Source organism: Pistacia vera, unplaced genomic scaffold, assembly GCF_008641045.1.
Source record: "Pistacia vera cultivar Batoury unplaced genomic scaffold, PisVer_v2 Contig665, whole genome shotgun sequence".
NCBI classification, from domain to species: Eukaryota; Viridiplantae; Streptophyta; class Magnoliopsida; order Sapindales; family Anacardiaceae; genus Pistacia; species Pistacia vera.
In genome coordinates, this window is record NW_022196518.1 from 174,243 (window position 1) to 185,518 (window position 11,276).

An 11,276-nucleotide genomic window follows, 5' to 3' on the forward strand; every position below is an offset into this window, starting at 1 on the left:
GATGAGTTGGTATTTTTGTTAATTTTTAAACTTTTTTTGGAGAGTATTTAATGAAATTAATAAACTTAAGGAGTCTAAAAGTAATTAAAAAATATAGTAATATTTATGGAATAATGTGCCAAACAATATTTGGGGAATAAGATTGAAAATATGGGTAGAAATATTAAACCAAATACACTCTAAATTATTTAAAGAGTTATTTGAAGATACCCTAAGGAAGTTCTCTGTTTTGACATGAAAAGCCCCCGGTTTTTTGTATCGAGGTCAACAAGTTCATTTATAATTTCTTTAGATTGGGGTCATATTCAAATTTCTAGATCCAATTCGTGGGTGGTTGATTTATCCGAATATTTATTTATTATTTGATTTGATTTGAAACGCAATTAAGCGCATGTTAGAGTTAATCACGCTGGAAGATTAATTAAGGTAGTCAAGTCCAAGTTTAATGAATGATTAGAGCATGCATCTGCCGACGTGCAGCCGCGTGGGTCTCGAGCCAACCAGCCCAAGTTAGCAGGACCGATTTAATGGGCCATCGCCATCAGTTTCGATCCCTCATGAGGTAACGAATGGGCTTGAAAAGGCCTTAAAACAAACCCATGTTATAATTCATAAAGAAATGCAGGAAAAACCGAAGGCATTGGCTAGTTAATCAACGTCTTGGTTTGGCTGGGATATCGGCACCTGGAAGTGTAACAATGCAAGGAGGATCATCTGGTATTGGTTATGGTCTCAAATATCAGGTTCGTTTTTAAATCTCTCGCAGAACAGTAAAACCCGATTTAGATGAGTCTAAATTTATGTCTTCTTACAGGCTAGATGCATATCGGATGTTAAAGCTGACACAGATCATACTAGCTTCCTCACTGGAACTCTCAGTCTCAAAGAAGAAAATGAGGTTTTGTAATTTTGATTTTTCTTAATATTTATCATGATTTTGTATTGCCAAACCTGGTAAAGATATTTGGTAATTAGATCTAATGAATTTGGAATTTACCAGGTGCATTTGCTTAGGCTTTCATCAGGTGGAACCGAGCTCATATGCGAGGGTCTGTTCTCGCATCCTAACGAGATCTGGGACCTTGGTTCTTGCCCGTTCGATCAACGCATTTTCTCAACTGTCTTCTCCTCTGGTAACTGACTGATCTGTATTCTCTTTTCTATCATTTGCAATTTTAGATAGAGAAAGATTTGACTTTGTTTAACACGTTGTTAAATAGGTGAATCATACGGAGCAGCAATATGGCAAATCCCTGAGCTGTATGGTCAGTTAAATTCACCTCAGCTGGAACGAATTGCCGCGCTTGATGCACATGTTGGTAAGATTAATTGGTGAGTTTATTATCTTCATTTAACCATACGCATTGTTTTTTTATTGCATCAATTTACCATCTCTTGTTTGACTATCACATTTCCTTTTGTCTTGTATAAGTAATATGATTTGTCTATTTATTATGGAGTGCATTTTCTTTTTGAGTGGGGCATATTTTCTGTTTCCTTAACATACAAATATGTATCCTTGACAGTATTCTTTGGTGGCCATCTGGAAGACATGATAAGTTGATAAGCATTGACGAGGAAAATCTTTTCTTGTGGAGCTTAGATTGCTCAAAAAAGGCTGCCCAGGTATAACTTCTATGGTGACTCAAATATCGATTTCTAGTTTTGGTTTAGTTTGTGGAAATTAATGACTTATTATAGTTGAAGACATTGACACCTTTGCTACTTACTGCTACTGACTGAATTTCGGTGGATTAGTTTTTTGTGTTATTATTCCTTTTATTTATTTATTTTTACTTTTTAGTATGCGGAGTCTAATGTGAAATTTTATGTTTGAAGACAGTAGAAAGCAATTTTACACTAGTTGCTGTAGTGTCATTTACTCTATATCATATCATTAATAACGCTTATGAAATCTTGTGCTGATACTTATTCAGATCTTTTTTGGAAATCAAGGTACAATCTAAAGAATCCTCTGGCATGCTGCACTATTTATCTGGTGGGGCATGGGATCCACATGATGCAAATTCTGTTGCAGCAACTTGTGAATCATCAGTCCAGTTTTGGGACTTACGAACAATGAAGTATGTTATCTTTCCTTACCTCTATCTTTCCTCAAACTTAATTTTATTAATTAATTGGTCTATCCATATAGTTGCTTTTAGGCAAGTTCCTGCTTCGTGAATAAAAATAGTAATGCATGCCAGTAATTCTACATGGTTGCCAAAAGATGTTGAAGAGCTTATACTTCCATTCTTTTATTATCATTTTCTGATAAACAACAAATCTTCCAACTAGTAAGATTTCTTTTTTTGAAATGTTTACAAATATTTTTGAGTTCTAAGATTCTCTTTTTGTTCAAACCAAATCAGCGTGGTATTTTGTTTTCTGATTTTCCTTCTTTATACAAGGCATGTATATCACTCAGTGTTTAACAGTGCCTAACAGCAGAACTATATAATTGCAGGAAGACAAATTCAATTGAGCATGCTCATGTCCGCAATATGGACTATGACACAAAGAAGAAGCATATACTTGTAAGATTGCTGCTTTGAATGTCCCTAAGTCTGTTTAATTGCTATCATTGTGAATTTTTTAGTAAAATAAAAGTTAAATTATTTTTTTGACATTAATTGCTTTATAAAAAAAAATCAAGCTTAAATAAGAACAAAGGACTTATTTTAGTTCTAATTGAGAACATAATAATGCCTAAAATTACTCACTTGATGTGGGTTTATAAGTTGTGAGGGTCACATCTTTTGATATTAATCCTTGTAGATGCCTGCTATTGCTCTTCTAAAGAGTCCAATTTTTCAACTGCTTGTTTTACCTTTTTTTATTTTTTTTTTATTTTATATATATGAAGCTTAGAAACTGCTGTTTATACCTCCTTACATAATAACGCTGCTACTACTGCTGTAGGTCACTGCAGCAGATGAATATGGGATACACATATGGGATCTTAGAAAGCTGAAGGTACCTATCCAAGAGCTCCCTGGACATACACACTGGTATTACATTTCTGTACTTCACAGCTCTGTCAATTCTCATGCATTGACAAAATCCTACTTACAATATTCATCTTTCAGTGAGTGTGGGATAAAATTATTTCATGCACATGACTTTGATTTTTCATTTGGTTTGTCTGTTGTAATCGAGATTTATATTCCAGTACTAGTATTTGATTGTAACCTGTTTGAAAACAGGACATGGGCTGTCAGCTGTAGTCCTGAATATGACGGGCTCTTACTGGTTCTCTCTCTCTCTCTCTCTCTCTCTCAATTATCTTCTTTTAACACCATTAATAAAAGTGGTTGAAAATTTTATTGTTCTTTTGGTCTAAATTTCAAGGGCAAAAGGATCTTAATGTTACTCATTTCAGCTCTTTAACAGTTTAGATATGAGTCAGATTACACTGATTACATTCTTCACTGTGTCATTCAAGCATAACTAACATGGCACTATCGAAGTTATGCTCATGATTAAGGGACATGATATCTTCTGGTGATTGTGATTAAATCAATGAAACAAAGTACTGTGTTTAATCTTGAAGTTATTTAAGCATATTTATACTGCTGCAGAGTGCTGGAACAGACTCAACCGTTAATTTGTGGTTGGCTTCCATGTCTAGTAGTGGGGACGAGCCATCTGAGAGGTTCCCTATTTTGGTCCTTGCATTGCAATTCTTTTTGTTGCATCTTATTCCCTGTTTGATTTCTTCTGTTGATATTGGTTTATATTGTGTTTGTGACAGCTCAATAGAATCACCAACTCGAAGGGCCAATCCATTACTTAATTCATATAGTGACTATGAAGACAGTGTATATGGTAACTGCTGCGAACCTCTGGTTTTATGTACTCTGTGAATCTTAAACTTAATTTGACCAGATTTTGACTGTAACCACAGGCCTTGCTTGGAGTTCTCGTGAACCTTGGATTTTTGCGTCTCTGTCATATGATGGGAGGGTAAGACATTAAATGATCTTTGATAGTGAGAGGGCGTTATTTTTTGGAGATTTATTTCCTGAAACATGAGACAAAAATTTGCTATCTGTGTTTCATAGCTCTTTAACATATTGTGGTCCTAGCCTGGACCTTAAGTTCAATTAATTTAGATACTTATTTCTTGATGTCAATGCATTGTGATCTCATGCTTCAAAATGTTCCTTAACTTTAGGTTTTCTATGCTTTTCTGTTGTGTTGCTTCAGTTGCAAATGTAGGCATTTGTTGTCTGTTTGTGATGCACAATTCAATATTTTTTATTTTTTGCTTCGGTAACTTCTAAACAAACTTGATAGATACTTAGTGCTTGTTTTTACCTGCATGATTTAAGCTTGACATCTTCTTGGAGAAGAGTGATTGCTACTAGATTTTCTGCAGAATCTCATTGACTTACTTTAATATTCGTTGTGCACTACAGGTAGTTGTAGAATCAGTAAAGCCTTTCCTTTCTAAAAAATGAAGTTGAACAGAAATTGTCCCTTTACATCTCTTGCGAACCTGGTTGGTCTCCATTGCTTAAGAGACGTACCAGAGAGAACTTCAACGGATAATGAGATCAATTACATCCAGTGATACTTAAGTATAATGGATCAAGGAAGAGCGTAGTACCCAACAGAAACTTCCATGAAGAACGTGATGTTTTGAAAATGGATTACTTGTGTGTTTTCTACTCTTATGTTAATCAAGTCTATTCGCAGATTGTGGTTTAACTAACATTTCAAACTGTTTTCAAGGTTTTTGCCAGTCATCAAACTTCACTGTCTAACATACTGTACCATCCTCCTCCTGGTCCCGATATATTGTTCTGTAAGTTCAACCATTTTGGTTATAATTACTCTTCCGTTGGAATGTTCAACTAGAGCTTAGCAAATTAGTAATACAATTCATTGATTGGTCTGCTTAAGATGATCTGGTAAAAACCTTTATTCTATATGATGAGTCTGATTGAGGTCAATTTCATAATCGTATAATGACGTAAAATTCTGCTGAGAATTATTGCAGGGCGATTGCTTCCTATTCGGAAATGATTGCCATTGTTGTTCATTTAAGAAAACCCTTTTAATTCGACCACGAATCTCGATTGAATGGCAGGGATTTGACGTTATTGAGGATCACAAATTAATTTTGTTAGTACTTACAAATAGTTGTCGAAGTGACATGAAGCTTATCCAAAAATTGTCAGAAAATATATTATTTGGTTTCCTTATACGATGGCAGAGAACCAAGTTTTCTCCTTTTGTTCTGAAACGTGGCATCTCATTTCACCATGAATCCTCTGTGACCTTTTCCATAACACGTAAGATACCACGTATTTAGCTTTATCTATAAGCTCATGGGTCAACAGATGTCTTGCCATGTCATCAAAATGAAGTTGTTGACACGTGGTGTCAACAATTGCAAGTAATTAGACGAAACGTGGTGACAGTTTTTGTAGTTGGATAAGATGTAGAAAGAATGAACAGCAGCAGCTTAAGTTAAAAGTTGCTTTCCAATTGTGTCGTTTGGAGATCCACTTACATTGCCCAGGGCATTATCACTAGCGATTTAGTCGAGAAAATCCAGAGATTCTCCATGTTTGAAAAGTCCTCTTTCCAGAGATGACTNGTGACCTTTTCCATAACACGTAAGATACCACGTATTTAGCTTTATCTATAAGCTCATGGGTCAACAGATGTCTTGCCATGTCATCAAAATGAAGTTGTTGATACGTGGTGTCAACAAATGCAAGTAATTAGACGAAACGTGGTGACAGTTTTTGTTAGTTGGATAAGATGTAGAAAGAACTAACAGCAGCAGCTTAAGTTAAAAGTTGCTTTCCAATTGTGTCGTTTGGAGATCCACTTACATTGCCCATGGCTATGGTATTATCACTAGCGATTTAGTCGAGAAAATCCAGAGATTCTCCATGTTTGAAAAGTCCTCTTTCCAGAGATGACTTGGAATATACAAATACAAATGCTCGATACAACCAAGGGGTGAAAATGACAAATCCTTTAATTACATTTAAAGGGTTTTTATATTTGAATATTGGACCTCAATATCTCAGTTATCTAACTAATTGCGGACGAGATCTTTGGAATGAGTATTAAATTTGAAATTATTATCTTGTTTCATCATTCATGGTTCTGTATAATACTGTACTTTGATTATTTAAAAGAATGAGAAAAGCTGACGTTTCAATTTGAGACACGTGGCAAATGCAGAAAGACGTAACGGATACAAAATACAAAGTGGGACCTCATCTGCTCACGTATATATGTTAAATCCCGGGATTCGCAGCCGTAGCCGAACAAACGCTAACCGATCTGATCTCTCTCTTCGAAACTCAAAAACTCGAAAACTCAGAAACCATTTCTATTTCTTCTCTACTCGAACTTCAAGTCCCCTCTTCTTCAAATGTACCCAACACAAAGATTCCCCGAAATTCCCTCTACTTTTCCCATTGGCTTATTTTTGAATTTCTCTTCTTAATTTTTATTTTCTATAAATAAACTCAATTTCCCATAACATTTCACCCTATGGCATTTTCGTAATCAATGGCGGCTACTTCTACTGCTCAGCTCGATTTCAGACTGAGGGATATCTCTTGTTTACATTATAACAGTAACAATGGATTGAAAGAGCTGAGGAAGAGGAAGAGACTTTGTTTTTCGGGACACCGAACCCGGGTGGCTCGAATTACTAGTTGTTGCTCTGACTCGGCTGTTCCGATTCGGAGAAAGACTGGGGAGATGTGTGAGGAACGGCGGTTCGATCAGAAAAAGACTTCTCACAGAGTCCGAATTCAAGCCTCCTCCGCATTGCCCTTTGCTTCTACTCAGTATGTTGATACACATAATTCTAAAATTATTATAATGTTGAAATTGTAATTATAAAACTATGAATGCATGATTGTTATTTTTTATTTCTCTTTGTCGGCGTTGTGATTGATGTTGTTTTGCATTAACATTGTTGTAGATCTTGTTTTGCTTCCAAACAAGAAAAAATTTCTCCTCGTTGTACCCCAAGGAATTCAGGTCCACAATCTCGCGACAGTCCGCCAAAAAGAGGTACTAATATTTTGGCTAATAGAGCATTTGATGGATAAGCAACAACATCTAATGGCATTTAAATTTCTCTAATAGAAGTGTTGTGTACATTTATGTTTTATTGTAGACACGGGTATTGCAAACGAGAAGGACTGGGGCATCAGTTTGTTAAATGAAAATGTTAATGAGTCTGGTACTAATGAGGATGGGAGTACTTGGTATAGAGAAAGTGGGGAGGACCTGGGCGAGAACGGATACCGATGTAGATGGACAAGAATGGGAGGTCAATCTCATGATTGTTCCTCTGAATGGAAAGAAACGGTATGCTACCAGTTATCATATGAAATTTGAATGCTTGAGTGTTGTTGATTTGGGCATGTCGAAAATTGGATAATATTTTTGGTTATAGTTCCTCTGCAATGTATATGTGATGCCAAGGCTCCTTGTTTCTCAATTCTAAATGTTTTGTTCAGTGTTGTCTTTTCAGTTTTGTGTTATAGTTCCTCTGCAATGCTATGGAAGTCTAATTTTTATTTGGTTTAGCCACTGGTTCATATGCTTCTGCATAGTCAACTGTCATGATATTCTGTGACATTGACATTGTTTTTATAACTCCATTAAGTATCATCCCAGGTAGATGCATTTAATTGGATTTATTGATTTCCTTGACAGTGGTGGGAGAAAAGTGACTGGACGGGATACAAAGAGCTAGGTATATTACTTACCTTGTTATTCTAAGAATTATTCTAGAAAAATTTATTTACAGTTATCATTGATTGTAAGCCGCCAAAAAGTAAAAGCCTAGGTTTTGTAACCCAGTTCATTAATTCTTGCTAATATGACATTGAATTCATTTGTATGTGAAAACTATTGACTTTTATGGCATTGTTCTAGTCAAGGTTATGATAAACTGTGTTTCACAGTTTGGTAAGTACTTGAAGTATAAGCTAAGTATCTTATCAGAGTTCCATAGCATTTCAAGCAGAAATGACTTAATGACATCCATGTAAAGCTGGCTGTCTAGTAGAAAATGTTTTTTCATGTTTTCATATGAAAACAATATATAGAAGACAACTGCAGGTAAAATTAGAAAAAGCATTTCTGGTTTGGATAAAATTGAAAGGGCTTTGAGCTTTTCCATTTTCTTAATAGTTGTCCGTGGTGGGGCATTTTGAAACTTAAATCCTCACTCAAAGAAGAGTTCATATTCCATAGGTGTGGAGAAATCTGGAAGAAATGCTGAAGGTGATTCATGGTGGGAAACATGGCAAGAGGTGCTCCATCAAGATGAATGGAGGTCTTTTACTACTTTTTACTATTCCTAGTAAACGTAACAGCACATGCTTATTTACCAGCTGTCAAGTCTGAAATAAAATATTTTCAGTTTACTCTGTACCCAAATTTAACATTTTAGTTTCTTTATGTTTTTGAAACTGTAGCAATTTAGCAAGGATAGAGAGAAGTGCCCAGAAACAAGCCAAATCAGGCACTGAAAATGCTGGATGGTATGAGAAATGGTAAGCTGATTTTTTACTGTATAATAATTACAATTATGGTATTTTATTTACATTAACAACACAGTTGATCTAGCTATACTGATAGAACATTTTATTTTGGACTCAGGTGGGAAAAGTATGATGCTAAAGGTTGGACTGAGAAAGGGGCACATAAGTATGGTAGACTGAATGAACAGTCATGGTGGGAGAAGTGGGGAGAGCATTATGATGGAAGAGGATCTGTTCTCAAATGGTTATCAACTGTCCTTTAGATTTGTATTTGCTTTCCACAAAGTCATGTACTATATACATCAGTAGGCTTGTCATGTGATGTTGGTTACTCATGCATGCTTTTTGAAATTTAGATGTTGCATTTGTTTACAGTTTAGTTTTGCATACCTATCTTGTGGTAGGGTGTAGAACATTTCTGCTAATATTATATAAGTTGTGTTGTAGTACTTGCTAAATCAGTCTTCAATTTTTTTCTGTATAGTCGTAGTTTGCCAACTTGAATTTCTTGTAGTTTCACTTAATTCATTTTTTCTATTCCTCAGGACAGATAAATGGGCTGAAACTGAATTAGGAACCAAATGGGGAGACAAGTGGGAAGAGAAGTTCTTTGCTGGCATTGGTTCACGTCAAGGGGAGACATGGCATGTATCTCCGAGTGGTGAACGTATGTCTCGTCCTTTTCTTCTATCTACTTGCATATGTTGTTTTGATGACATTTCTTATGTATTCTTTTCTAGCATTTTTCTAGAGTTTCTTCTAATGATCTCAGTAAAGGGCATGGGTGGAGGAACTCAAGAAATGATTGATGGTTTCATTTATCATGATTATAGAGTATATGGTAATTACATAGTCAGTCGTTTGTGCTGGCGTCTGGAGTTGCCAGTTACATACTGACACCCAAAAAACATAGGCTTGTCCATATTAAAGAATTAAACATATATTTTTTGACATTCATGATGCAGAATGCAAACTTTTGTCCCGTTTTAGTACAACTTTTATGGTTGTTATTAATCTAAAAAGATCCATACTTGCCTCTCACATTGAGTCATTATCATTAAAGTCTTTCAAGAGGTTAAACAATTAATTACAGTTTGGAATTTCCTCTTTTCTTTTTCCAGCGATGTGCATGTTGGTAGTATGAAATGATCATGTATTTGCCTAATCTTCCTAAAACATCAACGAGATACTTATGTTCAGTTCTTTTAACTAAGAATTTATTTTATCTCATGTCTAGGTTGGTCAAGAACATGGGGAGAGGAACATTTTGGAAACGGGTATGAAACTCAAGACCATCAGATCCCATGATAGTTGTTAGTTGCAACCATCATCCTTCTCTTGCATTTTTTTATATTAGAGGTGAACTTGAATGGTCATTTTTCTATACCAGGAAAGTTCACAAATATGGCAAAAGCACAACAGGTGAAAGTTGGGATATTGTTGTGGATGAGGAAACCTATTATGAGTAAGAATGTGTTTCCTTCTAACATTTGCTGTTGGGTTAAATCTTGGTTTTTATGGTGTGTTGTGGACTAAAATCCTTTTTTTTTTTTTTTTTTTTTAAAAAAAAAAGGGCTGAACCTCACTACGGATGGGCTGATGTGGTGGTGGATTCAAGCCAATTACTATCAATCACACCTCGGGAGAGGCCGCCTGGTGTCTACCCAAGTCTAGACTTTGGTTCATCAACTTCTATAGATGACGATCAACCAGACTTTTTGCCACCATCGTCATAATGAACTACTTTTACTTTTTACTTTTTACTTTTTAGTCTCATTATTTTGTTTTATTTTACGAGGTTCAAAAATCATTTAAATGCAATCATATTGGTGGAAATACTCTTGTAACTGGATATTTTTGAATTTTTGTTCAATTCTTTTTTTTTTTAATAATTAATTCCTTCATTTTAAGCTTTGATAACCGGTTTGGGCAATGTTAACCCTTTTATTATCAACGATTTTAGGCCTTTTCTTTTTTGGGTTGAGATCAGGGTTTGATCACCAATTTGTAAATCTATAAATTCCCAAACCTATTAACGGACTACATAATTATAAACCCGTATTTGGCAACAATTTTTATCTTGCTCTCTTTAATCCCCCGAATTCTCCCAACCTTTGTGCGAATTCTCTCAAACCTATTAAAACCATTTCTACAAAGACTATTTATATGATTAAAACTCTTTATAATAAAGAGTTTATCTATAAAAATAACAGTTTAACAAATTTTTTATTCTTTAGCTCTTCACATTAAAAAGTCAAATTTCACTGTCTATCCTAATTTTAATTAATAAATTATAAGTTTTTATATATTTTATTTATTAATTCTCTTTCCTATTTATTAATTACAGTTTAACTTTTCACATCTAATCAGAGTTTATTGGATTTGAACAAAAAATTTATTCTTTATATTTAGAAATTAATGAAAATACTCTTTAAAATTAAAAGCACAATTGGGGACGCTCTAATAGCTTTTTTTCCCACCAACCTTCTAATAGCTTTTTACCCACTCTTAGACCATCTTCAACCCATTGCATCAATTTGGTACAAATTTTGATGCAAATAAAACACTATTGCATCTCCAGCCCACTACACCAAAAAGAATATTCTTTAGAATATTCTCTTTTTTTTATTTTATTGTAATAATTAACAATTAATCTATTTTACTTATTATTTTTGTATATATTAATTAAATATTGAGAATTATATTTTTATTAAATAATAATTTCTTTGAAAATTATAC

At 34.5% G+C, this 11,276-nt stretch overlaps 2 protein-coding genes across 2 annotated transcripts; both read left to right on the forward strand.

Moving 5' to 3' along the window:
• The first annotated feature begins 638 nt into the window (after positions 1-638).
• Positions 639-4,767, forward strand: LOC116112644 (WD repeat-containing protein DWA2-like). Its single transcript, XM_031398763.1, has 12 exons — positions 639-743; positions 815-898; positions 1,001-1,133; positions 1,221-1,332; positions 1,527-1,626; positions 1,957-2,084; positions 2,468-2,537; positions 2,923-3,011; positions 3,207-3,252; positions 3,582-3,828; positions 3,908-3,966; positions 4,422-4,767. Exons 1-12 carry the CDS (start codon positions 699-701, stop codon positions 4,461-4,463), a joined length of 1,155 nt encoding a protein of 384 aa, XP_031254623.1. The 5' UTR covers positions 639-698; the 3' UTR covers positions 4,464-4,767.
• A 1,498-nt stretch (positions 4,768-6,265) lies between these two features.
• LOC116112689 lies at positions 6,266-10,451 on the forward strand. Its single transcript, XM_031398813.1, has 11 exons — positions 6,266-6,824; positions 6,962-7,053; positions 7,160-7,353; positions 7,705-7,744; positions 8,248-8,329; positions 8,472-8,549; positions 8,656-8,781; positions 9,083-9,204; positions 9,775-9,814; positions 9,928-10,002; positions 10,111-10,451. The coding sequence occupies exons 1-11, from the start codon at positions 6,541-6,543 to the stop codon at positions 10,271-10,273; spliced, it is 1,296 nt and encodes a 431-aa protein (XP_031254673.1). The 5' UTR covers positions 6,266-6,540; the 3' UTR covers positions 10,274-10,451.
• Positions 10,452-11,276: the final 825 nt, after the last annotated feature.